This window comes from Leiobunum rupestre, chromosome 7, assembly GCF_980474605.1.
Source record: "Leiobunum rupestre chromosome 7, qqLeiRupe1.1.hap1, whole genome shotgun sequence".
NCBI lineage: Eukaryota > Metazoa > Arthropoda > Arachnida > Opiliones > Sclerosomatidae > Leiobunum > Leiobunum rupestre.
The window spans coordinates 25,041,331-25,067,644 of NC_143390.1; the positions used below are offsets into that span (position 1 = coordinate 25,041,331).

The 26,314-nt window shown below is 35.1% G+C and overlaps 7 protein-coding genes across 7 annotated transcripts; 4 read left to right on the forward strand and 3 right to left on the reverse strand.

Moving 5' to 3' along the window:
- LOC149935341 (uncharacterized) lies at positions 1-2,433 on the forward strand. The gene is made up of 10 exons (XM_090153571.1): positions 1-410; positions 519-585; positions 643-794; positions 871-965; positions 1,046-1,188; positions 1,339-1,434; positions 1,950-2,058; positions 2,128-2,197; positions 2,262-2,313; positions 2,410-2,433. Exons 1-10 carry the CDS (start codon positions 1-3, stop codon positions 2,431-2,433), a joined length of 1,218 nt encoding a protein of 405 aa, XP_090009697.1.
- A 2,102-nt stretch (positions 2,434-4,535) lies between these two features.
- Positions 4,536-5,517, forward strand: mRpS2 (mitochondrial ribosomal protein S2). Its single transcript, XM_090152865.1, has 3 exons — positions 4,536-4,595; positions 4,678-4,976; positions 5,035-5,517. The coding sequence occupies exons 1-3, from the start codon at positions 4,538-4,540 to the stop codon at positions 5,398-5,400; spliced, it is 723 nt and encodes a 240-aa protein (XP_090008991.1). The 5' UTR covers positions 4,536-4,537; the 3' UTR covers positions 5,401-5,517.
- Positions 5,518-5,610: 93 nt separating this feature from the next.
- On the reverse strand, positions 5,611-8,305 carry LOC149935343 (beta-1,4-glucuronyltransferase 1-like). Its single transcript, XM_090153887.1, has 3 exons — positions 7,863-8,305; positions 6,762-7,793; positions 5,611-6,701 (listed from the first exon to the last, which is right to left on the reverse strand). The coding sequence occupies exons 1-3, from the start codon at positions 7,953-7,955 to the stop codon at positions 6,507-6,509; spliced, it is 1,320 nt and encodes a 439-aa protein (XP_090010013.1). The 5' UTR covers positions 7,956-8,305; the 3' UTR covers positions 5,611-6,506.
- A 93-nt stretch (positions 8,306-8,398) lies between these two features.
- On the forward strand, positions 8,399-9,903 carry LOC149935344 (uncharacterized protein C8orf76-like). The gene is made up of 8 exons (XM_090152929.1): positions 8,399-8,558; positions 8,623-8,841; positions 8,899-8,983; positions 9,044-9,329; positions 9,397-9,463; positions 9,529-9,588; positions 9,647-9,706; positions 9,767-9,903. Exons 1-8 carry the CDS (start codon positions 8,439-8,441, stop codon positions 9,815-9,817), a joined length of 948 nt encoding a protein of 315 aa, XP_090009055.1. The 5' UTR covers positions 8,399-8,438; the 3' UTR covers positions 9,818-9,903.
- LOC149935345 (trafficking protein particle complex subunit 12) lies at positions 8,996-12,834 on the reverse strand. The gene is made up of 12 exons (XM_090152928.1): positions 12,003-12,834; positions 11,721-11,939; positions 11,395-11,508; positions 11,210-11,323; positions 10,897-11,148; positions 10,757-10,829; positions 10,629-10,702; positions 10,365-10,567; positions 10,220-10,307; positions 10,121-10,156; positions 9,834-10,060; positions 8,996-9,251 (listed from the first exon to the last, which is right to left on the reverse strand). The coding sequence occupies exons 1-12, from the start codon at positions 12,702-12,704 to the stop codon at positions 9,242-9,244; spliced, it is 2,112 nt and encodes a 703-aa protein (XP_090009054.1). The 5' UTR covers positions 12,705-12,834; the 3' UTR covers positions 8,996-9,241.
- Positions 12,835-13,307: 473 nt separating this feature from the next.
- On the reverse strand, positions 13,308-16,555 carry Dek (protein). Its single transcript, XM_090153235.1, has 11 exons — positions 16,380-16,555; positions 15,685-15,964; positions 15,470-15,619; positions 15,234-15,405; positions 15,033-15,172; positions 14,710-14,963; positions 14,490-14,651; positions 14,228-14,422; positions 14,076-14,159; positions 13,950-14,018; positions 13,308-13,880 (listed from the first exon to the last, which is right to left on the reverse strand). Exons 1-11 carry the CDS (start codon positions 16,419-16,421, stop codon positions 13,869-13,871), a joined length of 1,560 nt encoding a protein of 519 aa, XP_090009361.1. The 5' UTR covers positions 16,422-16,555; the 3' UTR covers positions 13,308-13,868.
- A 5,663-nt stretch (positions 16,556-22,218) lies between these two features.
- On the forward strand, positions 22,219-26,313 carry LOC149935347 (putative E3 ubiquitin-protein ligase RNF144A-A). Its single transcript, XM_090153028.1, has 8 exons — positions 22,219-22,819; positions 23,503-24,539; positions 24,616-24,717; positions 24,800-24,860; positions 24,949-25,061; positions 25,131-25,222; positions 25,292-25,532; positions 25,594-26,313. Exons 2-8 carry the CDS (start codon positions 23,715-23,717, stop codon positions 25,729-25,731), a joined length of 1,572 nt encoding a protein of 523 aa, XP_090009154.1. The 5' UTR covers positions 22,219-22,819; positions 23,503-23,714; the 3' UTR covers positions 25,732-26,313.
- Position 26,314: the final 1 nt, after the last annotated feature.

The following is a 26,314-nucleotide window of genomic DNA, read 5'->3' on the forward strand; positions in this document are numbered from 1 at the left end:
ATGTATAACGAATTCCCCGTCCCGGTTCTTCCTCCAGTGATCCCGAACAAACGCCCCCCAATTATCCCGGACAATTGCAAATATCAATCGCAACATTCGCGTCGCAAACGACTGACCCCCGTAAAATGTTACGTGATCAAAAACCAACGAGGAATGGTCAACTGGCACGGGGTCTCGCATTGGGATAGCAAACTGTGTCGCGTCAAATGCATGGCCGCTTGCGACAGAAGCCAGGGACTGACCAGAAAACTAATCAAAGCCGTTGTAATTCTCGTGTGCTTGGGTGTGTGCGCTTATCAAGTCTTCCAATTCACCCAGATGTTCATGCAATATCCGACCACTGTCGATGTAGAAATCGAACTGTTGGAATTCTCCGGACTGCCAGGCATCAGCGTTTGCAATCGAAAGATGTACGGTGGTTAAATACCTAATTCCCGGAGGTCAATAAGAACTCGAAAAGTTCTTATTCATTTTTGGGCTCTAGGTATATAGCGTTAAGTAAATATTCTCGATTACAGGCTACGGAAAAGCGTAGTTTGTTCCAACGAGGAGACGAAAGCGCTTTGTCAAAACTGGACCAGCTCGGTTGGTGTTATATATATTTTATTCTTAAAGTTATTAATAAATATGGGAATTGTTTAGAACAAGTACAATCAAATGTTGTTCGCATTGATTGAGAATATGACGACGACCCAACTGAAAGATTACGGACATCAGTTAAATAACCTGATTCACAGTTGTTCGGGAATTAAAGAAGGTGACGAAACCGAACGAGACCTGACACCGCTTTGCAAGTAGGTATATTCGAGCGCATTCAACAAGATGACCAAATAGTCTTTATTTTTGACTCCGCGTTTCATTGTTAAACAGAGAAGCTACTTGGGTTTTCAACGGTCGTTTTGGTTGTTTCGTCATCAACGACCAATGGAACAATGCCGAACACACAAATTTTTCCAATCTACTGAGTTCGTTGCTATTAATTATACCGGCCACTTAAACCCAACTAATGACTTTGTACAATTATAAGGTTTCGCTCTGTTACTAGACTTGGAGGAGGGCGAGTACCCGTCCAGATTAGAGTCGGTGGCGGCGGATATTTACATTCACAGTTCGTACGTCATCCCAACTTCGAGGATATCGGGATTTCAAGCTGAAGTCGACAAGCGATATTCGTTGGGTTTTACTAAGGTACGCGGGTGTTTCAATTTTTGTGTCAAACGAGAGATCGTTAACCTATCTCGACGCGCTGGGCCTCAACCCAAAAACTAGTTTTTTTTTAGAACTTTATCACGGAATTAATAAGTATCTCTTCAACTTCTGATAACCTTTCATTTGTAGACGACCTTGAAATTACTGGAACCTCCGTACGCAACCATGTGCCGCGACTATCGGAGATTACGCAAGAATGAGCCTACCGAAACTTCTTGCCAAACGGTGAAATTTTTACCTCTTACTCTTGATTGTTTATACCCCGCGGGCCATTAGCTTTCCCTTCGAGGATAAAAGTACAAAAAAATATCGAAGTAATAAACATGAAACGGCCAGCGACTTAATTATAATGATTTGTGATACACCCTTACATCACGACCCAGATTGAACGTAACCTTGTGTTTATGAAATGCCAAAGGCCAAGCGTAAGTAACATTAAGTAATAGCGTAATTGGCCCACTTGATACGTTATCTCTGAAATAAATATTTTAATGACTGCATTCAAAAATAAAGATACTCGTGAATTAGCCTTTTCAGTTTACATAGAGCCACGTAGTGACCAACGTGAGAAGTTCATGAACTGCGGAATTTTTCGACAGTTAAGCGGACGATTTGCTATTATAAAACAGTTTATGAGCTTCTCGCGTTGGCCGCTACGTGGCTGTATTCAAACTGAAAAGGCTAATTGTTCTATTCTCTTGAAGTTCTATACGAAATAATGGATACGCGTTTAATCTTAGAATTGTTTCTTGAAATGTGAACACGACAACTACATGAATTATTGCAAATGTATTCCCCACGAAATACCGTTACTAGAAGCCAATACTAAATGCAATTCCCTTTATAAAAGTAAAACTAACGAATTTATTTACCTTAAAGCATTTGCTGGTCTGATTAAATAAATTTGTCGTTCTGCAGAAAACTGTCCCGCGTCTTTAACGAAACAACACAGGGTTAAATGCGACGAGAATTGTCCCCCAGATTGCGAGTAAGTTTCGCCGTAATCGAAAATATACAGGTAATCAAACGCGAATCAAATGATTACTTTCTAGGGTTCATTTATACGAAGTATCGAAAGTTAACGATAAAATCGCGGAGTTAACGGTAAGAAAAAATTATATTTACCTAACCCCAGTAGCAGCCACTCTCACGAGCACTTTCTAACACTTTCACTTTCCTTATTTTTTCTCTGACGCGCAGGTGTCTCTTAATGAAAGCAGGTAAGATGTTGTCGAAAAGGTGGAGCTACCGACATCAGATACCGCTTACGCTCTATTAAATTAAGCTCCCTTCCTGGGCAAACAATATAAAGGCATTTTTTTTTTAATATTTCGCGTTCCACTACCCATACATGAATCGAAGGCCTTAGTATTCGAAAATGGTCATGGTTTTTGTTGAAAATAAGTGTACAATATGTAACAAACTAGCTATTTTATTTCGTGAACTGATTAATTAATTAGTCCATATTTATGTTTCTTGCTTGATCTATTCAGCGATCCCGGGAATTCGCAGACGATATTTACTGTGATCCTAGCGGGACCTTTAAAACCCTGAAATTGTATTCTTGCAATTAAGAAACGTAGTTAGATAGATCGTGAAACCATGGTTCAAACCAAAGAGTCACGTCCTAAACGGAGCCATTACCGTCAACCTATTTTTTTAAATGATATTTTAGCTAAAGCAGTATCTAATAAACCTTTTGTTACTTATGATCAAATCTAACGTCCAACCATTAATTACGCGTTCTTTCATTGAAGCAAATCTTTCACATACATCAGCATAGACTTGAGGAGCAAACGGCAAATTCTCTACAGCCACAAGCCGCGATTTACTGTAATTTCATACCACTTCGAGTTAAAAAGCTTATAATATTAACAAGTGGTTCTTAATTTTCAGTACATAGAGCTGTTTTCTTACGTGGGAGGTTACCTAAGTATTTGGCTCGGTTTGTCTTTCCCGCTTATTTACGGTTTCTTGGAAACATTTTGCATATTTTGTTGCTGCGTCGCTACATCGAGAACAGCATCAACACCGATGAGTGTGCCAGGAATGAAGAGAAAAAATCGATCACAAATATTTTAAGAAATTAATTTCGTTTATTGTAATTTTTCGTGGGAAAAAATAAAGTTTTCAAATCAGATAAAATATTTTGGTAGATACATAGAATGGGTCACACGTGACTAAATGAAGCAGTGGTTCCAAATTTTTATTGGTTTTAAGCAAAGGTGATTCCCCCCCCCCTCGTAAATTTAATCGCTTCTTTAAATTACGACAGCTGAAGCGTATAATCGAAGATGGCCGTAAAAATATTGGTTATATGCATTGAGTTCTGTTGTGAATAATATAGATCCCCGGATTTTCTCCATAGGCTTTACGCTTACCATTAGTAATAATGGGACTGAAACTAAGGAACTTTATCAAAGTACGCCTGGCGCCACCTATGCACGACTGCGGGAACTTTTTATATTGAAAATAAAATTCCTTCCAAAGTTATTTTTTGTGAATATATATAATTAAATATAATAAATATGAAATAATAATCGGTTAATAATCAAAGAATCACGAAGAGAAAAGTAAGTATCACTTGGCTATTGACCTTGAAACAAAATGAGTTTGGTAAATTTTTTCCTAATTGATTCCCTCTTCATTTTCTCATTTAGGGTCTTGGCAACTTTTCTTAACATCAGGCACGGTCTTACAAGCGTTTCAATTCTGAGTTGAATATTTTTTAATGAACCGCCACATCTTAGGTTCGGATGTATTTCTCTGGGAGTTCAATGATCTTTATTACATCCTTAGACGGATGTATCAACCCATCACGACAACGGATTAACAGCAAGGAATTTGATGAAACGCAATAGTCATGAAAACTTCTATGGTCATTCAATTCAATTAAAAACTTACTTTCTATTGTTTTGTTATGTAGCTCCTACTTATGCCAAGAAAGTTTTTGTTTCTCCCATTGTTTTTACAACGGGAAATTGCACATTTCCTACCCATTTATATGACGATTTTATGCCAAAAATTCTTTAAAAAGTTATAAAAATACTCAATAACACTTTATTTTGTTAATAAATAGTAGTGAATAGTAAAACTTTTAAAATGACGATCATTAATCCTTAGAAGCAAAAGTCACTCCAAGACGCGTTTTCCCCCGCTAGTTTCCCATACTTATTTCTGTTCATCGCAAGTAGGTGGCGCCAGGCGTACTTTGATAAAGTTCCTTGATTTTCAGTCCCGTTGGCACTAATGGTAAGCTTAAAGCCTATGGACAAAATCCGGTCTGGGGCTCTATTATTCTCAACTCAATGGTTATTTGTCTGACAAAATGGCGCGGTACATAACGCGAAATTTTAGAAAATTTACTACCCAAGTTTTGCCTAAAAGTAGGAGTTTATACGCTTCATTATTATACTGATATATTATTCGATATTTTATAGTATTTTTTTTTAAACACTAACATTTCAGTTACCGAAGCCAACAAATTACAAGCACCTAATGTACAGTTGAACCCACTGAAACACCCAGATTACTTTGGAGTGCATAAATTATTTACGATAAGAGACTTATTCGACGCACGAGTTCATTTGGGACATAAAGAAGGAACTTTAGATGATCGAATGCGACCTTTCATATTTGGTAGTCGTCTGGGCCAAATTATTTTTGACTTGGATATCACAGCTTACCATTTACGAGAAGCGCTAAATTTCACTGCCCATATCGCTTACAATGATGGATTAATTCTTTTCATCAGTAGAAATAAAATGGTATTTCATATCTAAGTTAGATATAAATACCAAATTAATTCCAAATCTACTTTTCTAGACTTCGTATTTCGTAGAAAAAACAGCCATGGAATGCGGGGAATTTGCTAACACCCGTTTTTGGCAAGGTGGACTATTCACGAATTCCACAGTTGAATTTGGAACTGTAACTCGATTACCTGATTTAGTTATTTGTATTAACACACTAACAACTGTATTCACTCAACATACAGTTATTAGAGATTCGAATAAAATGTTAATACCCACTGTTGGAATTTTGGACTCCAATTGCAACCCTAATTTAATATCGTACCCTGTTCCCGGCAACGACGATACCCCGTGTGCAATTGAACTTTATTGCAATTTGTTTAAACAAGCAATTATGTTAGGAAAATCTAAAAGACAAGAGGAATTACAGAGTGAATAATATCATACCGAGCTATTCATCATTAGATTTGAAATTTGTACTTATTTTTCAGTTAATTTTGAATAAAAATGAATGTAGTCCTAAATTGGTTTACTATAAAATTGCATTGGAATACCATTCTAGTATTTTGAAATTTATTTGCTTAAAAAAGCATAATACAAACAGAGTGAACAAACTAACAAAAAATTAAGTGGGACTAGATATGTTAAATATAGTTATTGCACCTTAATTAAGAACTTGTCACAGTAAAGCTATTTTTAATCAAAAAGCATTGGCACTCAGTACCACATTATAAAGTATATCCTTTGACACTAATTTGGTAATATGGGTAAAAAAATGATTTGGGCATAATCAACTTTTTTCACAATGTAAAATGGGGTAAAAACCCTCTTTTTCTAGTTTACATATAATTGCCAACATTATGGTTAGTATGAAAGTTGAAACACCTAACATTACGTAATCTAAATAGAGATAGATTTTGCAATCTAAACAGTCAAAACTATTTTCTCTTAAAAATTGACTTAGTTTTTTGTATTATACAGTTATTTTATACATTGGAATATTAGCTTAATATAAAAAAAAAATCAGATCTATATGAAACACCTTTAAAGCAACACAATTAATTTGCGCAAATGAGCTCATTTTTAAGAAAAAAAAAACTACAACAATCTTGAGTATTTCAGTGGTGATTTAAGATATGTACTATTATAGATCTATTATTGATGTATATGTGTATAAATTTATACATATCGGTAAATGATTAAAATATATGTATCACTAAAATCATGGGTTTTAGGGAAGGTACAACTGATATGCAACCCAAGTTGAGGAAGAGGCCATTTTCTTACAATTGGTAAATTTAAAAACAGCTCTTAATTTTTTGGTACAAAATACTACATTGCTAAAGAACTATGTATGACATGGTCAATTAAAACTTTTCAAAAACCCATATAAAGCAGAGTGCTATTATAAGTTGGTTCAGTATTCCGAGTACTAAAGGTTAGCACCAACTTATCTTCCTTTGTTTATATGTACAATATATAGGTAGATAATTAACTATAAATAGAACTAACCTGTTTTTTTAATTGTAAATGGAAGCTTTGAGATCAGTAGCACCTACGAGACGAGTCTGGGTACTTTTCTTTTAGTTCAGTTTTGAACTGTCTGAATAAAATACGGTTCTTTTCTTGGTCTGTGTCCTTTTCTTTGTGAAACGATGTAGCTGTCTTTAAACCCTTATGAATTACAAACGCGTTGTTGAGAACTGAAAACTTATACCCCGCCACGTGTAGTTCGCAAACCTAATTAAGGAAATATGATTAGTAAAATAACTAAAGTTGCAGTTAGCTAAAATTTATTACCTGACTTATCCGATTAAAACCATATTGTCTAAACCTTTCATCGTGATATGGCGCCGAATTTCTACTGAAGAAAAATGGTTCCCAAGGATCCCTCCACAAAACTTCGAAAATGACAGCCAACTTGTTAGTCATGGGTTCGCGCTGCCACGCTTCATAATCAGTGTGTTTCTGACATTTCCAACAAAGTTCAATATAAAAGGGTCTGGCTTCCATAATTTCAATTAACTGTAGTAATGAGGTTTTATCCTTAGGTATTTGGGCTACCTCTTTCATTTCAAAAGCCGGAATAACGTAAACGGTTTTGTCATCTTTGCGAGATTCAAGAAAAAGCCGATTTTCATGGGCAAAGTCGATGAATGATTCATGGAGGTTATCATTTGGCAACATATCCACGTCTAAGACTAATACAAATTCAGTTTGAGAGTTTCTTCGAGCCACATTACGCAATAAATTGTTGGGGTATGGCACTTTGTGGCTATAATTTTCACCCGTGACACGTACAGATCGAAGTTGGCCAAGCAATGATTTACAAGGATTGTGATTATTGTCTTCAACTGGCAAGGGTTCTAAGCGAGGGCTGTTTAAAGGATAGACAAGATGAAAGCTGGTATTAGCTTGAATGATGGGATAGCATTGCCTGAGGGCGATTATAGTTTCAACAATAACCGGAATATCAGATGTCAGGGCAAAAATGGCGATACTAAGAGGACCGTGCCAACGGGAGACTAAATTTGGAATATGATGCAAGTGATTTGCTGTGCAATGGGCTACTATAGCAACATCATCAGAATTTTTATTGTGATGTTGATTAACGTTATCTCCTTGAGCTAGGAAATTAATAATGCGAAATTCTCCACTAGAATCAAGTACACTGCTCTGGTGAATGTGCTCGTACATTGAATCTCTACTTTGCTTGAAACTTTCTTGAACAATATTCTTTGCAGCTCCTTGCCAAGAACTTTGACCCACTCCTTTACGATTGTTACTGCTTTTCCTAGCTTCGAGGCGGCTAAGTAGAGTCATGTGGATAACCTATATTTCATAACAAATTTAAATTTTTAAACCAAAATTCCTTTAAGAGATCAGACATTAGAGATATACCTGTAAAATCGCTATGACACAAACAAGGAAAACTATTAGTCTGCGCCATGTTGATGACATATTTATTTTCATTTTGAAACCACGAAGAGACATTTAAAGAATATGGTTATTAACCGATATCAATGCAACCGTAAAAGTGGGTGTTGTAAATACGTTGTTCACTACTTGTGCAAAAATCTTGGCGCTAGGCCTTGGTCGCCAATTTATATCTCGCTTTTTTAAAAGCTTCGATTTCATGATGATTTAAAAGACTAGTTATCATTTAGATATTTAATAACTCTTGTAAACAATAACAAACACCTCTCAACCTAATAAAGAATTTAAAATACCTTAGATTTTCACTTAAAATGGGAACTAAACCTTGTTGGAGCCCAAGGTTGTGCTTCGCTGTTTGCAAATCATTTTCGTATTAGCAGTACCAAAACATTTTAGTGGTTTATAACCCAAATCCTGGTAGTTTTCTTACGACGATTATCTGCAAACTCCAATAGAATATATGTTGTAGTAAGAAAATTTAAAAAACAGAGTAGAAAGAATGGTTTTCGTCTGCTACGAAATTTGACAATTGCTAAAATAATGGAAGCTCTGTTTGGGTCCCATTTATCGGACGAATTATTTAATGAAAGTAGCGAAAATTCCTCAAAGAAAACAAATGAAGAATCCGAAACTTATATTGCGAAAATATGCGAACCAAAGGTTTAACCAAGAACCTCTAATAATGTTTTTTTTTTCAATATTCATATACATACAATTGTTATAGTGGTTCCTTTTCAATGAAGAGAGAGATTGCACGAAGTTTCAAGCCGACTATTTCTATTCAATAAAAAATTATGAGAAAAGTTCTGAATTATACCAGAAATGCATGAATTCTGACCTTACCAATAATTCCCTAAATCAAAGAGACTGTCTGGAGGGTTTAATACGATCCCTCATTAAATTAAAACAATATGAGGAATGTATAAAATATGGAGATATTCTGGTAAAAATAACTACATGGTAATTTTAGCCCGATAATAAATATAACTTTTGCTTTAAGCATAAAAATTCTTGTAATAATGACCAATTGATAGTCAGCAAATCCTTAATGGCTTTAGTATACCATAGCTTAGGAAACTACAAAGGTATAAGTCATCTTATTGTTTACATAATTTATTCCATATTTATCTAGAATTAATTTACAGATGAAATTGAATATTTACAACACTGCGTTAGTTATCACCCATTTAATGCAGACTTGTGGCTTCGTTTGGCATTTGGTTATGCAAATATTTATCATAAGAGAATACCATTCATTTGCCATACTGAACTGAACTTATCCAACGCTGTACCAGAAGCTTTATGTCCAGAACTACACATTTATACACATAAATGTCCTTGCCTCACATGCCCCTGTCATAAAAAAGACAAAACCAATTTATCAGTTGACAAACAATCAAATATTATCAGCGCTTGTTTAATAAGAGCTAAGTAAGACAACAAGAGGTTTATTAAGATATAATTAATTGTTATTAATAACTTATATTTCAAATTTTAGTTTACTCTATCAAGGAAGTCAATCAAAATCATTTTCAAAAATGAGAAATTTAGGTGCTATTGAAAAGGTGAGGTCCAAAACATAGAATTAAATCAATTTATAAAATGCGCTAAATCATACTTTCAATTTTAGTTAAATAAATTAATGACAAAAATTGGAATAAACCAAGAAATATCAGACTTAGTTCAAAAGGTAAAAATTTACAGATAAATATTATTGAACGATTTATAAATTAAAATTTTAATTTAAGAAACTGAGTGAGGAGTTTAAACAATCTCAAGAAGTCGAACCTCAACCCTCCCTTAAAAAGGTATCAAATAACCAAAACACAAAAAAAATATATATATTCAAATTTACAAATTCATTTCAGAATGAGAGTGAAAAGTCATTTGAAGAAAAATGGCTGGATTTCATAAAATAAAATCTTTTACACAAACCTCTTGTCTCTTACTGATGTAGCATCTATCTTTAGGCAGTTTGTTTGGAAGGCATCCCCGCAATTTTCAGTGGCTAACTTCAACATAATTTCTTTTTTTGTCACACTGTTTGTAGACTCAAGTTCATATAAAATACATGTATTGAATAAAACTCCCTCGTGAAGGGTCTTTTTGGGGTCAGAAAATATGGTGCGTTCCAAGGTTGATAATGATTCTTTCAGCTTCCCCTAGATAGGTACAAATGAATTTAAAATAAAAAAAATTATAGTTTAAAAAAAATGTTGTACCATATAGAGCAGACAAACCGACATATTGTTCGCTAACTAAAATGAGAAATTCTTAAACATCATTCTTCATTAGCAACCAAAAAACTGAATTATACATACAGCTGCATTTTTAGGCTGGAGCGTATAAGCTTCCTTATAATACTTATACGCATCGGAATAAGAATTTTGAACTATGCACATTAAAGCTCTGAAATTGCAAAAATGTTTTAATTATATTTTTTATCAATAATGCGGAAAAATTTACTTATTAACTAGTTCTTCAACTTTATACAGCACATTATGAGGTTGCTTCATTCGTTCGTTAGAAACTGAGACAAAACAATCATTAGCAGAATGAATATCTCCCAATTGCAAATAAATCTTTCCCAAGTAGTTATGAAGTTCAGCAGATGCAGCTTGATCTTTCTCAATCAATGATTGAGCTACTTTTATTGCCATAACGTAATCCTTAAATTGGACGGAAACGAATAAACCACCAAATAAATTTATTTTTTTGTGGTTGAAATACCTTATGAGTAACCATACAGTTCAAAATAAAATATAAAGTCCTACATTCCCTTTCTTTCCAAAGTTTTAAAGAGCCTAAATTAAATTTTAAAATTAAATACTAGTTTTTCTCAAATATATGGAACTAACTTTTTCGATGACTTTCTGAAAGTTCCATCATACTGCCATCCTCTGCTAATCCATTATTCAAAAAATTGATTATCTAAGGGGGGAGTTTAGGAGTTTTCAAACTATATTCGACAGCAAATGTAATAGAATAGCGAAATTACTTTTTTGATGACTTCCAGAAGGGCGTATAGTCTATCTAAAGCTCCGTGATAATTCCCCTGATACTGTGGCAAACTTGCTAAAAGGAGTCGGAAAGAAAAAGAGGCCATAGAACCTTTCTTTCCCGGAAACACTTCAGGGTAAAATTCGTAATAAATATCTGGTCTGTCTAAATCTCCAAAAGCTACACTTTCAACTTCTGCGAAGGAAAATTTGCGAAGCTTCACAAATACAGTCAGTCTAGTAAACCATAGCTAAAATAGTTAAGAGTATTAGTTGATGATTTATAAACCATTTCGGTTCATTTATTAACACCTGTAAAGAATAAGGAGTGTGTTTTGAAGGATGGCCTCCTTTTCCGGGTCCTTGCCCCAAGGATGTTAATATTCTATTGGTTAGGTTTAAAACAGCGTGGTAGCACTTTGCTCTCTAAAAGAAAGAACCGAGCTCATTAGTATGAAATATATGTCTTCTAAAGAAAATCACACAAATGCTATTACAATTAGTTGCAAAAGCCCCTTATCATCTTGCGAGACATTATCAGCAGTTAGGCATTGCCTCTTTTTAGCTTCCTCCAAGTGTAAGTCTATGAGTAAGGTCTTGACTGGATCATCCTTAACAAAGGTATATTTTAAACCGGCTTCTATTAATAATTGGTCATAAATCAAAAGAGTTGCTGATTAAAATCAAATACTTAATTTTTAATTTTTTGACAAATTGATAAATAATTTCATTTCTACTTGTAATTTAGTTGATGTTTTTTTTAAATAATTTAAAATCAAACTAATTTAAATCAGACAACCTTGTAAATAGGTTTATGACTCACAAAATTATCCTCTATGATAACTCCTGGCATTGTAAGATCACTTTTTTCTGGAAAGTAAGTCCCTTGAGGAGATGTCACTGATGCTCTAAGTGCCATCTGTGTTTTTTGACAAGGAATCCATACATCATAGTACGCCTCTTTTTCAAAAGCTTCAGAGAAAAATGATTCAGGAGACGACGCTGGGCTTCCAGCTAATATATTTTCTGTAGTGACTGGTTTCTGAAATATTGGTGTCTACTATATTTACGATTATAGGTCAACAAAAGATTCGAGGGTGTTTACCACATCTATGCTTTTTTCTATAGATTTTTCAACTACTGGAGTTATTTCTTCAGTTTTTCCAGCTAAGGAATCAAAAAAGGCTTTCCCAACTACATCAGAGCCAAATTTATCTTCATTGAATAGGCTTTGAAGACTTTGATTCCTTTTTGTGGCTTTGCCATTTTCGGACACCGTTTCAGGGCAGCTCAATATTGCACTTTCTTCCTCATCAGCTTGCATTGCAACTTCAATTCCTTCTTTATCGTCTAGAGCGGTTATATCCGCAACGCTTTTCATCATAGGTGACAATCCAGCTGATAAACTATCAAAGAATGTCTTTGGGTCTGAAGCAGCAACATCAGTAGCTTTTGTAACTTCAAAATATTGACATACAGATGGGAAATCAGTCAATTGAGAGGTGGATCTATCTGTAGTGTCAACTGACTCTGAACTGTTTGGAATTTTAGGTTCTGGACTATCTTTTTTAGTTTCGTAGGTCACAACAGCTTGAGGTGTATTTAGTTGAATAGCCATTGACGCTGCATCTACTGAAGCATCTAGAGACACCGTTTCCAAACCTTCTAATGCCATTTCTGATTCTGATGTTCTGGCTCGTGGTATGGTTGACCTAATTTCTTTTTCATTAGATTCTATATCTTGTGTACTATTTGGTTCTAAACTAAAAAATGTTTCATGGTCAGGAGGGCCTTGGCAATCATCCATCCTCCTGGCTTCTGGTTTCAATTTTTTGGATAAAATTACTTTAAAAACAATTACACACGTTTTAATATTAACTGCTCTTATTAAATAATGTTATGTTTTTTTTTTAAATACAAACGCGTCAAGAAGAACTACCAACTGTCTTTCTCTGAGCATAGACAATAATCATAAGAAACTTACTTAGCCTACTTAGGAGGATAGGCTAAGAACCGTAGTTTCAATGGCAAAGCAAAGGGGGCGTATCGATAGTTTTTGGTCGCGAATAAACTTCTGCTATCAGCAGCTACTGAAGGAAAATTGTTATATTTTTTATTCTCAAAATTAATCCAATTTTTTACCAGTTAATGTTCTTTCAAATTCAATATCACTATTTATCTGGGGAAATTAAAAAACTGTTTGGAAAAAAATTGTCACTACAATCATAAGTAACAAATGTTACAATTTTAAGTTTATTTCTCATAAAGAAATAAATTAGCATATGGTTCTTTAAATACTTTTTTAAAGGCATTATTAATAAAAATGAAATGATTATTAAGAAATTTAAAATATTGACATTTTTATTAAAACAGGTTGTACATTATTTAAAGCCCCATTTAAAGATGACTAAATAAACATAACCAAATGGATGATTTGCTTTTTACAAAACATAAGTTTGGAAAAAACAAAGGCTGAAAAAAGTTGATTCAGTTTATGATTATGAACCAAATTCAGAAATATGCAAGAAACCTAAAAAAAATTGCCCCACTTTTATTATAAAAAACGATTTTTCAAATTTTTAGATGGTCCTAGAAAGTCAGAATTGATTTCTAGAAGCATTTTTGAAACAGCCTGTATAATTTTAATCTGGGCTTTTACCACTAAAACCCCTTCCAAACAGGCAGTTTCAAATATTTAAAATGGTCTATGTACAAAAATGTTCTTATACAATGAAAGGAAACTGGAAAGGGAGGATTCTTTTTTGTACAATCGAATCTTTTTAAAAAAGCTCATTTTCTTTATAACAAACCCAATCCCTGGTATGGACAGTCTATTCAAATTACAAACTTTTTTTTGAGTTTATGAACGGAGTTTTTTTTCAGCTTTCTCAACAGTGGAAAATATCCAATGTGGTTGTATAACCAGTTGAAATGATATAACCAATAAGTGAAAAACGTTTATACAATCTCATCAGGAAATCATCTATGAGAGAATTGAATGAAGAAAATTGTTAGTCAATTTATAAAGCTAAAGAAATTTAAAAAGGCTTACAGTTTTCACTGTTGATTTAATAAAATCTCTTTTATCACTAAGATCGCAGCCAGGATATTTATCACAAACCTAGTAAAATTATGTAAATAAATTTCATAATTTGGATTATATCACGCCTAGTCTTACCTCCTTGATTACATTCTTCATTGTGATTTCTTCAAGGTTCGCCCCGTCTAATATCTCTTTAATAGCTTGTTCTATTACTTCATTCTATGCGAACAAGTTCCCGATTATTTGATTGTCAACAAAAAAAAATATTTATATACAAAAACTATTACAGTTGGTGGGGGCTTCGAATCTTCCGTTTTAGATTTATCCTCAGATTCTTCGGAACTTTCATCGGCAGACTTTTTGTTACTGTTAGACTTTGATGTGGTTTTATCTTCAACTTTGTCTTCAGTCTTTTTTGCCTGAGAAGAGGCTTTTTTAGTAGTGTCTTTTTTGCTTGGTGCTCGCTTCTTTTTGGGTGGTTCCTAATGAGAAAAAGACCAAATACCATTTTAATAACTAATTCAGTGACAAAAACAGTGGGATTTTTACAGATTGCTCTTCTTCATCATCTTCTTCTACATTTTCTTCTTCGTCTTTCTCATCTTCACTTTCTTTTTTGTTGTTTTTACCAATGGGCCTTTTCCGTTTTTGAGAGCTTTTTGCAGGAGTCTTTTTAGGTGTAGCTCTGCTTTTCTTCTTTTTGGGAGCATCCTTAATAAAAGATCCATTTAAATGTGTTACCATTCATTTAATTCCATTAAGGACTTACTTCTCCACTTTCTTCGGATTTGTCATTTTCTTTTGCATCGGATAAATCATCACCAGACTCATCATCTTCGGACGTGTTTTTGTCTTTCTTTTCATCACCACTTTCTTCATCATCACCTTCCTCCTCCTCCTCCTCATCCTCCGCATCATCACTTCCATCATCCCCGGAGCCTTTGGCTTTACGTTTCCCTCCCGCTTTCTTCTTGGAGCTTGAGCTTCGGCTTCTCTTTTGGGAACCTTTGCTTTCTCTTTTCTCTATCAGTTAATAAAAACATACGTAATTAAAAGGCATAATCACTAAAAAGAATTAATAGGCACCCTTACGTCTCTTTTGAGGTAAACTTTTCCCAGAATCTTTAGGCTCCATCAAGAAATCCAGAAGTCTAGATACTACTTCCTCTTTTGTACCTTTTCTTTCTAAATCCAAAATCTGGCATACGGATTTCAAATAAGTTGCGTTGTTTCTAAAAATAATATTCAAATTAGATACTTAAAAAAACAATGTTTTGTACAAAAATAAAATACTTCTCTAGTTGTTTTTTCTTGTTTTGGTACTCTGTGGATTTTCGGCCAAAAGCAAAACCATTAAACCTTCGTATGTTTCTCTTTATTTCATTTGCAGTTCCAACTTTATTGAAGAGAATTCTATGCAATGTTTTCAAATCTTCCGCTCTGGTTTTGGATATTTGTAACTCAACTAAAATAAAAATAATGTTGTTAACAATTCTGTTAACTTGAATACATTGGAAAAATACACTTACTTCGTGGACATTCACCAATTTTTTCACCCTTTCCTTCAGGAATTTCAGTTCTAGATTTATCTTTAGGAGTCATTACCGTGTCATATGAAAGTCTAACAGTAGTTTTCCTTTCCCTTTGACCCGATACCTCTAAAGGTTGATCTAGAAGACCTGCAGAATGAGTGGGTTAAAGTGGGATCCTAATAAAATGCTTAGAAACAAAGCAAAATATTCACCTTTTCTCTCTTCTTCTTCCTCCTCCTCCTCCTCTTCGTCTTCATCATCTTCATCTTCTTTGTCATCTTTCTTACTTTTATCTTCTTTTTCATCTTTAGCCTCTTTTTTAGGACTCTTTTTAGTGTTGTTGTTAGTCTCCTTTACATCTTTACCTTCGGTATCATTCACTTTCTTTTGATTAACCTTTTTGAGGGAACTTTTGATTTCATCTTTTTCTTTAGAGTCATCATTATTTAATTCTTTCACATCCTCTTCAGGTTTTTCCTCTTCTTTTTTAACCTAAATTGGTTTACACCAGATTGCATTATAGAAATTAATTCGAAAATAGCAGGCTTTTACGGTATTTTAAATGATTAAAACGAAGTTATAAGAAGAGCTAGCTTTAATATGACAGAGCATTAAGAAACCAAATTCTAAGCCAATATAGGATTAAATTTATAATACGCCAAATATTATCAGATTATCTATTTCTCTATCGCCTCTTACTATCCCCGTCGGTCTGCTCCAAGAGGGCATGACCGCGTTTTGAGAAAAGCATAGGGGATTTGACAAGGCTTAGCAAATAGCATCTAAAAATTTTATCATTAAATGATGTATGACAATAATTAAACACTAGATTAGTTTCGTAAGAGGTACACGTAGTACTTAGACGCATAAAATTTATCCTATCCAAACGGATCAAACGTAATAATACCTCTTTTTCTTCCGTATTCGGTGTGCTTTCGGACTCCGACATTTTGGCGGGCACAATTTTTATCGCTGGAGTCCTTCACAAAATGGCGGGTAAAAAAGTTGAAAAACAATGACCCACCGTGGAAGTTCCGGAAACCGGGTCGGGAGTTCAAACGGTAACATTTGTAATGTATTGCAATAGAAAGTATTAGAAACAAATTCATCACATAATTTATTGGCATTTTGTCTTAGAAATATAAGTATTTTCATATTATTAAAAATATATATTATCATTTTCCATGAAAACGATTTTGGCGGGCTTTTTTACAAAGACGGCAACACACCTATTTTCTATATCCAATCAAAAACGCTCGACTAGCGCGCTTTTTGAATTTCAATAACCATGGGGCATTCAACTCTGCTAAGTAAAAAGAGGGCCACTAATTTCGCTTAGGACTTGCATCTCAGTCTCGCTAATAAGAACACAGATATTTAATTTTCAATTAAGCTTCTTACAATATTAATTATAATACAAAGGCCATTTCAACCAAATTACACTAAGGGCGCCCGAATTACTATATTTATTGATTTTGTCGCGCGCGTCAATGGAAGAGAGGCTAGACCCTGACCCGGTTTTCTCCGACTTTCGTGTCGGAAAAATCACGAACCCAAACAGTTGCCCTGGAAACTGGCAAGCGAGAGAGAGAGAAGTAAACGTTTTCCAATTATCTGTTTCTCAGTCCGATATACTTTGCCCTTTTAGCTCCAACCAACATGCCAAGACCTTCCAATTAATTAATATTTATTAGCTTAACGTAGGTAATGGAAAACCGAAAGAACTTTGGACTATTTTTAAACACACACCAAAAGGGAAAAACCTTGATCCAGATATTTCCCCCCCTGGCGACGCATTACGGTGGAATTAATAACGCCCACACCTTACCAACGGTAAACAAACGTAATTCGATAACGTCCTTATTTTTATACCATCTTTCCCAAAATTAGGCAATAGAATGTTAAGAACTACTTGAACGTAAAAGGCCGAGACGATTTTCAGTTTATTCTTTCCTTGTAAAACGTTGCGATACCGAGAACGAATCTTTTAATAGGTTTTAATCGTCGTCGCCTTAGCATAATTTCGAAGTAATAAGATTATTCAGTAAGGTTACCCGGTGTTTACGAGGAACAAAAACGGGACTGTATCCAAAATTCGTTAACACAGTGATGTGGAAAAAAACGCGAGACGGAGGTTTTAAAATCTCAAGGATCTATTCGTTGAACCAAGAATAAAACAATCGTGGCAGCGGGGTACCAATTTCAAAACAAGGACGGTTAGGAAGTTGTTCCTTCTAATTTATTTAAAAAAAAGCACATTATCATTGAAATGAGCTTGAAAGGTTTTCAACGGTGACACGTATTTTGAAACTGATTGGAATTCGGTTGACGGCTTAAAAACCGACATTACACTACTCCAGACAATGTCGCACTCATAAATTAATTAAAGGGGATCTAGAAGCTTGTGAAAGGCTCCGATAAAAATAAGTTAAACAAAAATAGTAAGTAATAGAGCGCCCCCCCCCCGAGTACACCACTGACTGCAGGATTTACTTTAAATAAATATAAATTAAATTTATATGATTTACGATGAAGTTGAATTTCCAGTCACCCTACAAGGAGACATCCCGAAGTGTAACCCACCGATTATGTTCAAACTCGGGGGATTGGTAGACCTTCCTGTATCATGAAAAATCCTAAAGGGATTTTATTCAATGGGCAACCGTTTTGCCATGGCAACGAAAAATGTTTTTGACAATAAAAAAATTAAATTTTCCCATTGAAAATAACATGGGATTCTGACCGATTCCTAGCCCCCCCCCCCCCCCCCCTGTGAAAAATTTTAACAAATTTCAAAAATTCGAAAATGCCAAAAATAGAAAAAGTAGATAAAAATTGACAAAAAAAAACATAAAAACTGATCAACTTTTGATCAATTTGAGGTCAAAATCCCATGTTATTTTCAATGGGAAAATTTAATAATTTTTGTTGTCAAAAACATTTTTCGTTGCCATGGCAAAACGGTTGCCCATTGAATAAATTCCCTTTAGGATTTTTCATGATACACGAAGGTCTACCACTCCCCCGAGTTTGAACAAAATCGGTGGGTTACACTTCTTGATGTCTCCTTGTTAGTTTGTCTTTATTTCTTTGTGTTTTACCACACATTTATCCATACCTGGACTTACAATGACCCGATTAATCTCATGCGAGTCGATAACGAAATTAAATTGGTGCATTGGGGGTTATTCCTATCTCCCTCAAGCGGCGGTTTTCGGAAGCTTTCGTTTGGAACATGGAGAAGCCGACGCTATTTTAACAGAGTTGCCATGCATATTTTGTTCTAAATTATTTATTTCGCATCGTAAATGTATGACAGCCCTGTTTTCCAGCGACTTATCAAAATAGAAATCGGATAACTATTTTATTTGTTATCCGATTTCTATGCTTATTAACAGAACGTGCTCTCCGATATTAGGCTTAAATTTTTATCAAAAAGTAGTCATCCAAAATGAGTCCAAGTCACAGCTTGAAGAGAGTATCAGTGCCAAAAAAAGGTTCGGTTAGAAAATTAGCATTAAAGCAATAGGAAGTGTCATACTTATTGTTACTATGTTACTTATGGTGATACTAATATAGTAAAGCAAAGTACATGAAAATAAATAATATAGAGTCGACAGTTAATAGGCTATTTTTTATTTTATTTTATTTTGTTTACTTACTTTGATATTTTTCTAGGGGCACAATGATATTTTTAAGGGGGCACATAGACCTTTTGAGGGGGCATGATGAGACACAAATTATTTTTGAGGGGGCCGGGCCCCTTCGCTGGCTACGGGCCTGTTTACTTTACAGTTTCAGTGATATTGTGGTGGGATAGGTAAATATCGAACTATATCATTACCCTTTCTGCCATCTGGGACTAAAATGGGCGGTGCCTTTCTGCGTTTTACGTAATTACTTGAGCCAATCAGAAGACAGGCGTTTGTCGTTGAGTTGATCCACAAAACGTTTCCGGGATTGCGCGTTTTAACCGGCGAAGAAAATGACTCCTGATTCTTAGAACAATTGACGGCTTTTAAAATTCATTTTGCGCGTGAAAATACCTCTACATGTTATGGTCAAAAAAGCACGCAAAGAAGGTGTGCCCAAGACATGTACCTGTAGTGTCGCGCGCTAAAACGTCATTTCAAAATCCGTCAATTCCTGTACTTTAACAAAATTACTTGATAATCATAAATAAAGGAATTTATTTTTAATATTCTTACCTATTTTCGTTCAATCAAAACGATCTGTATTAAAAAAAATTAAACTAAATTTCTCGCACTGAAAACTAGTCAAGTTTCAAATCGTTGCCCTTCGATACAATTTTTGAGAGGTGGCGCGTTCCCAACGTCATAATAACTAAGCTCCACCCATCCTGGCGACTGAGGCCAGACTACCTAATGCCGTTCGATATTCATGGTTAAAATGAATACATTCGTGGTCTCCGTAATTTTGGAGAGGCTATAAAATTGTATATACTGGTACGACGTTATTCTTGAGAATTGAATGGGTTTGGTGCCCCTAAATTATATACAGGTATGACCAGTGGCGTAGCCAGAAATTCGTCAAAGGGGGGGTCTATGTATGTGAATGTTGAGAAGGGGGTGGATATTTAGTACAGTCAAAGGTAGGCCCAAGGGGGGTATGGACCCAGAACCCCCCCCCCTTGTCTACGCCACTGGGTATGACATTTTTGGGAATTTTATGGGGTTGTGGGCCCATTTCTCAAAATTCACATAGTCTAGCCTTCCTACAATAATTCCTAGGTCCGCCTCTGATATTAGACCTGACGAGAGTGGGGAAGCTGTCACAAAATATCTGTGGCCTGTGCCGCCTGGAGGTCCTGGTTAGAATTCCCGAAAAACCTATAGTTAGAGGGTAGGAGTAAATCTGTACCTTTACTCTGTGTGTATGAAAGTAAAAGCAGTTTTAATCAGAGTGCTATATACAGGTTAAAAAGCGCGTTGGGAGAAAGTGTGTGTTAAACATTCCATAAGCCGTTCTCTAGAGCACGCTTAAAGGGAATATAACCTCTTGTATTTCTGTCGCCCTCCAAGGGTTCCGCTGTTGGCCGTTCCCTCCCTTGGCTTTAAACTTTTCAGCGTTGCTTAGTGATTTACTGGAGAGGTAATTCGATAAATTAGGGAGTCTTCCATAAAGAACGCCTTGGAGGTTATATTCCCTTTAAACTCTCTATTATCATATCTTAATTTTGTACGCGTCCAGAAACTCGATAGCGTGCTGGCTTTCATTAGTAAAGAGATCGAGTTCTCCGTGTCCAATCTCTAACCCAATGTATATGCTCGTTTCACCGTTTATAGGCTAAAATTAGACCTGGAAAAATCGATGGGAAAATACTCCCCGTGTTATTCTTTTTTATTACTATTTTGTGTATTTGAGAAAACACAAAATGGCAATAATTCAGGATCACGAGATAGAATCGTGGGACGAGGTTTAGGGGTAAACAGAGATACAGGAAACGCGTAATTTAATCCCTCCCCCTCCCCCCAATTTAAGTTTCCCCTAGAGAGAGAGAGAGAGAGGCTTTTATGTGAATCAATAAATCAAAGTTTACTCGGCCGATAATTTTGTAAATAATGGAATTCGGCGAGTTTGAAATAAAGTCCACGGAACACGCGTTTGGATGTTTTTCCCGCAGTGCACGTGTGTAGATAGGAGAGGCCAATTTCCGTGTATCATTTATAACAGGCCTACTGCCTATAGGGACGACGTAATAAAACGTGGTACAAGTTGGAGATATTTGATAAGGATAATGACCCCCGTTCGTCTTGCCTTATACGGATTGGTTATACAGACTGGCTTTGATAATGTTTCGAAGATTCGAAAAAAACGCGTTTGCCCCCTGAAGGATTTTGTTTCAGGGGTTTCGGGTCTATTTATATTTTACATCACCACTGGTTATATATAACTAACTTAAACTAAGCGTGGGGTAGAATCCCGGACCGCTTACAGATGCCTTTACTGTCATATTCCCCTAAAACTCCTAGCAGACCTATATGTTTTAGTTTCTAAATAACTTTTTTCTCTCTCAACCGGTAAGTTTGATGGAGGGTAAATTGTGAAATAAACAACGCGTAAAAAAGTGGGGTTCCAGATTCGGATTCAACTAGTTTTCCAGAGTTTAGCTATCACGCGGCGAATGAATGATCTCCCAAGAGAGAAAAGACAGATGTGTGGAGCTCGCTTGACGACGAAAATATAGAGAGAGCATGCGCGAAAGCTAAATCCACTTCCCTTTACGTCACGGAAAAAGTACCGTTAGAAACATAATCATCGGAGAGAACACGTTAAATGTTTATATTTGGATGAATGAAGATCTATTGGATTTGTTAACGCAGTTTTTCTCGGTAGCCAATCTTTCTTCAGTATTGAGAATCGTGGGAGAGGTGCCCGCAGAAAAAAAGATCTATACGCTTAAGAACGCAACCTCGTCGCCCGAAAGCAAAAACTGCGTAACATGAATTACGTGGTTTTTGCTTTAAGGAGTTATTTAAATATTATGATGAATTCTGAAGTATAAGTGTTGAAAATCGAGGTCTTTTATCCGCAATATTCGCGGAGATATCATTTTTGTTTATAACAAACATGCCTTAACTATCCCCTACCTTTTAAAAAAAATTAAATCAATATTTTTCAAAATACCCGCCAAAAGGTTACGTGGTTTTAGCTTTTAGGCTTCTAGAGCGGATGGTTACATATTATTACAGGACCTTCACGTGCTCACTTCGTGATCCCCTCTGAAATCGAAGCGTTCTGATTCGCGGAATCAGCCCCTCGCTTCTAGAGCCTTGCCACCCTTTTTATCCGAAGGATTATTTTCACATTTTATAACACTTTCGCGTTAAGTTTTCCGCCTCGCCCTGCCTTTTTTTCGTTTCGATATCAGCGTGTTACGGTTTTCCAGCTGATAAAAAGCGAACTTCGCTGGTTAACGCGGGCTATCGCTCTTTAAATATTTAAAGGGTTTTTACCAAAATAATTTTGGAATTTCGTTTCTCGGAGTTTATAGTCTTAGGAGAAAACGTCTTCAATGGTGAAAAGTATAGCGAAAAGTAATTTATATCGGCTAAAAGGCTTCCAAAGATCGATGGCCAAAGGAGTGAGCAGTATACACAGAAGACATTCGAGTTATTTTCTATAATAGTAGTTTATTCGTTATTCCTAATCTGGAGATGCTTCAAGTTGGATGCGACAAATACCCCTAGCCGAATATACTTCGTTTCTACAAATTTGTGAAACATCATCCGTGGACCACGATTTTAAAAGCCGTCTTCTCGAGGAATGTATTTCATCCGTACAACCTTATAAGGAAGTACACCGCCGTAAAGTGATACTTTTTTGGTGAGGATAATTCTATTTTATACTCTTCATCTTATCTGTAAACGATATTACGTTACCCAACCATTCTTATCAAAAACATGTACATGTTTAACGATTATCAAAACCAAACCGTTCTAGTAGCCAAGAAAACGGGTACATTAAAAATTCTAGTAGTTCAAAGTTTTAAAAACGGCAAAAGCAGGCCAAAAACTCAAAAAAACAAAACTGGATAGGGCATCTTCACTGCGGCACATAATTTGGCTATTTGGATCTATGGCGGGTAGAAAAGTGGTCTTTCATAGTCTTTGGGTAAAGTAAATCTACCGCTCCATTATGATTCAAGGGAAAGTGGATTTACAGGCGAAATTAGTTACAAATGATATTTGCACCTCCAAGTGTACTACAGAGCAAAATTAATATATTAATACTATATAGAATGGAATTAAAAAATAATAAAGCAATATCTGTCAAAATCTGTTTTCATAAAATTATAAACAAGCCTTATATAACAAGTCATATATTTCAGTATATATTTAAAAATAAAATTAATAATAATAATAATAATAATCAGCTAGGCTAATACCCAACATTGAACAATTTTTTATAGTTCTTATTACTTCGGTATACCAAATACATTGAAACCTGATATTACATTATAGCCCTTGTGGGGTTTGTAATGTTTAATGAATCCTTCTCCTTTACAGTTTTGTGGGCAATTCCAAGAATCTCATCTAAAGCTAAAATTAGCCCTACATTCCAAAAAAAAAAAAAAGATAATACACTAAAAGAAAGGAAATTCAAACAAGGTCATCTTTGCCATATCAAGTTTTCAATCATTAAGGGCCCATTTTCCCTCTACAGAAAAACTTAAAATAAATTATCTGGATTTTGTGATAAAACTTTAAAAATAAAAAAAATGCTCCCTAAAGAAAACTCAACGCTGGCTGAAAGCCAAGCGATGCTAGATCAGCAAAACAAAAGCAAGGAGAAAAAACCCACCAAATTCTCCTTGAAATGGTTACTTCGCAGAACTCGCGAAACGAAAACCCCAGCTGGACAATCTGAGAAAAACAATGGCAAAGGAGGAATCATGCCAAAGTCCAAATCACTAGATGTTAGTCTGACACTAACAAACAGGAAAGAACACTTGCCTACATCCGCTTCTATGAATGACAAAGATAAGATTTGTAACCTGGGGGTGCCTTATCTCAAATTGCCTCGCAAAATATCCAACTGTGGAATACCAGCTAAATCAATCGTTACAGCCAGCCAGATGTTTAAAACTTCTTATAGTTCAAATGACGTCCAAACTCTATTATCCCCTCATCATGCCTCACCCCGAGTATGTAATTCATCATCCATGGTTCGGTTAAAGAATCAAGAAGCGGGGTCATCATCTTGTTGCGGAGCCTCTTCTTTGCGCAAACCATTGCCTCGAACATCTAGCCACGACAAGTCCAGCACTTCCAAATTAAACGGTTTGAAAAATGAAGACCTGCACTTTGCCGAAATACCAGTTAGAGATGCTCTATATCGAGCTGAACAATTGGGATCTCCGGGAACGTCGCTTTCAAAAATAAATTTTATCCCTATGCCGTGTCCACCATCCGTTTATAACTCAACTGCCAGTGGACTAAATGCTTGTGGCGGAAGCAACCTCTTATGTCGGCTCTGTTTAATGCTTGTTCCTTTAAGAGACTTGTATACCTTTGAAGAATGTGGTTGCGTGTTTTGCGCCATGGTAAGTTTATTTCCCTCTTGCCCTTTGGCATTTTCAAAATAAAAATGACAAATCTAACTATAAGCTTTTGTTTCAGTGTATTTCGCAATATCTGACCATAAATATTCGGGAAGGTAACATCAATTTAACTTGCCCAGATGCCAAATGCGGCAAAAAAGGCATAATCAATATTAACGAGGTATTAATGTTTTTACCGTTATTTTCCCAAACAACCCACTTTACAGTTTTAAAAAAATGCTTATCTATAATTTATATATCAGGTAGAACAATTGGTGGAAAAGGAAATTTTTGATATGTACCAAAGATATAAATTAAATAGAGGTATGTTGACTGTCTTCAAGGAAGCAAATCCTTCAAAGGATTGCATTATTTTTATTAAAATTATAGATAATTTTATCTTTCCCCACAGAGGTTGAATTGGATCCCACTCGTACCTGGTGTCCTGGAATTGATTGCGAGACTATATGTTATGTCCGCCCATCTAGTGATAAAAAATCTGGAGTGCTAGTTCATTGTCCTAATGTAATTTTTTTGAAATTCCTTAACTAAAATTTAGGATAAATTATTAAAAACTATTTTTAAAATTAACAGTGCCAATTCAAGTTTTGTTCATCGTGTAAAGATCATTGGCATTCTAATAAGACATGCGAACAAGTTCACAAAGAAAAACACGAAGAATTAGTGTAAGTATAAAATTATTTAGCAATTTACAAAAAGGGGCTGAAATTAATCAACTTCATCCTATTTAATAGATTTCTGGTTGAGCAAGACGATGACCCTAGAATTAAACGTTGCCCCAACCCAAATTGCAGAGTCCCTATTGAACGCGATGAAGGGTGTGCTCAAATGATGTGCAAACAATGCAAGCATGTGTTCTGTTGGTATTGCCTAACCTCGCTTGATGACGACTTCCTACTACGCCATTACGATAAAGGACCTTGCAAGAATAAATTGGGGCATTCAAGGGCTTCTGTAGTCTGGCACAGAACTCAAGTACGTTTTAAGCTAATCTATTTAAGCCAATTATTTTTTAATATGAAATGGTTAATTCCAGGTTGTTGGAATATTTGCCGGGTTTGGATTCCTATTGCTGGTTGCATCACCGTTGTTGTTGCTAGCGGCACCCTGTTTATTATGTTGCCGCTGCAAGCAATGTACCAAATTCTTCGATGAAGAACCAAGCACCGTTTAAAAGTATTATTGCAAAAATGAAAATATTAAAAAGTTGTTACATATTTAAAATGGACTAATGGGGTGGGATGAAGAAAAAACTGTTGATGGTCACTTATTTTTAATAGCAAGATAAGAGTTGGTGCTTCGTTATTTAGACTAAATTTTAAAAGAATAAATTATTTATGAACCAACTGCTCTTTTAGACATAGAACCATAAATATATATCAAACTTAAGAAATCATATATATAACCAATGCTTGCTACTGATAAGCAGCCAGTATCGCGTATTTAAAACCAAAAACATTGGCCTAGAAGGTGCTAAACATTTTTGCGCACAAAATGAAAGTTTGTGGTTAACGTTATATATTCGGCTATAGGTATTTGTTTTTCATTATATAGAAGTCAGAAATTGTGATAATTTTTCTTTGGAGTGACACGAAATCACTTTTTATCAATCCTAAACTTATTTTCAAGCAGTCAACTGTACTTATTAAAAAAGCCAATTTTAACTATTTTGTCTTGTACTTTAATTTTTAAAAAGGAAGCAATATTAAAAAATATACTGGTATAAGTTAATCATATACCATTACAAGATTTCAAAG

Excerpts from the sequence above, each read along its gene's own strand:
- LOC149935341 (XM_090153571.1), top strand. The coding sequence starts at position 1 with ATGTATAACGAATTCCCCGTCCCGGTTCTTCCTCCAGTGATCCCGAAC. Across the intron at positions 1,435-1,949 it reads CCGAAACTTCTTGCCAAACG|AATTGTTTCTTGAAATGTGA; the intron begins GTGAAATTTTTA and ends GTTTAATCTTAG. Across the intron at positions 2,059-2,127 it reads ATGCAATTCCCTTTATAAAA|AAAACTGTCCCGCGTCTTTA; the intron begins GTAAAACTAACG and ends GTCGTTCTGCAG.
- mRpS2 (XM_090152865.1), top strand. The coding sequence starts at position 4,538 with ATGGCGCGGTACATAACGCGAAATTTTAGAAAATTTACTACCCAAGTT. Across the intron at positions 4,596-4,677 it reads TACCCAAGTTTTGCCTAAAA|TTACCGAAGCCAACAAATTA; the intron begins GTAGGAGTTTAT and ends CTAACATTTCAG. Across the intron at positions 4,977-5,034 it reads TCATCAGTAGAAATAAAATG|ACTTCGTATTTCGTAGAAAA; the intron begins GTATTTCATATC and ends CTACTTTTCTAG.
- LOC149935343 (XM_090153887.1), bottom strand. The coding sequence starts at position 7,955 with ATGTCTCTTCGTGGTTTCAAAATGAAAATAAATATGTCATCAACATGG. Across the intron at positions 7,794-7,862 it reads GTGTCATAGCGATTTTACAG|GTTATCCACATGACTCTACT; the intron begins GTATATCTCTAA and ends TATGAAATATAG. Across the intron at positions 6,702-6,761 it reads GTTTTAATCGGATAAGTCAG|GTTTGCGAACTACACGTGGC; the intron begins GTAATAAATTTT and ends TTCCTTAATTAG.
- LOC149935344 (XM_090152929.1), top strand. The coding sequence starts at position 8,439 with ATGGAAGCTCTGTTTGGGTCCCATTTATCGGACGAATTATTTAATGAA. Across the intron at positions 9,464-9,528 it reads ATTTAGGTGCTATTGAAAAG|TTAAATAAATTAATGACAAA; the intron begins GTGAGGTCCAAA and ends TTTCAATTTTAG. Across the intron at positions 9,707-9,766 it reads CTCAACCCTCCCTTAAAAAG|AATGAGAGTGAAAAGTCATT; the intron begins GTATCAAATAAC and ends AATTCATTTCAG.
- LOC149935345 (XM_090152928.1), bottom strand. The coding sequence starts at position 12,704 with ATGGATGATTGCCAAGGCCCTCCTGACCATGAAACATTTTTTAGTTTA. Across the intron at positions 11,940-12,002 it reads TAGAAAAAAGCATAGATGTG|AAACCAGTCACTACAGAAAA; the intron begins GTAAACACCCTC and ends CCAATATTTCAG. Across the intron at positions 11,149-11,209 it reads ACACTCCTTATTCTTTACAG|CTATGGTTTACTAGACTGAC; the intron begins GTGTTAATAAAT and ends TAACTATTTTAG.
- Dek (XM_090153235.1), bottom strand. The coding sequence starts at position 16,421 with ATGTCGGAGTCCGAAAGCACACCGAATACGGAAGAAAAAGAG. Across the intron at positions 15,965-16,379 it reads CGAATACGGAAGAAAAAGAG|GTTAAAAAAGAAGAGGAAAA; the intron begins GTATTATTACGT and ends AAACCAATTTAG. Across the intron at positions 14,652-14,709 it reads AATCCGAAGAAAGTGGAGAA|GATGCTCCCAAAAAGAAGAA; the intron begins GTAAGTCCTTAA and ends TCTTTTATTAAG.
- LOC149935347 (XM_090153028.1), top strand. The coding sequence starts at position 23,715 with ATGCTCCCTAAAGAAAACTCAACGCTGGCTGAAAGCCAAGCGATGCTA. Across the intron at positions 24,718-24,799 it reads GCATAATCAATATTAACGAG|GTAGAACAATTGGTGGAAAA; the intron begins GTATTAATGTTT and ends TTTATATATCAG. Across the intron at positions 24,861-24,948 it reads AAGATATAAATTAAATAGAG|AGGTTGAATTGGATCCCACT; the intron begins GTATGTTGACTG and ends CTTTCCCCACAG.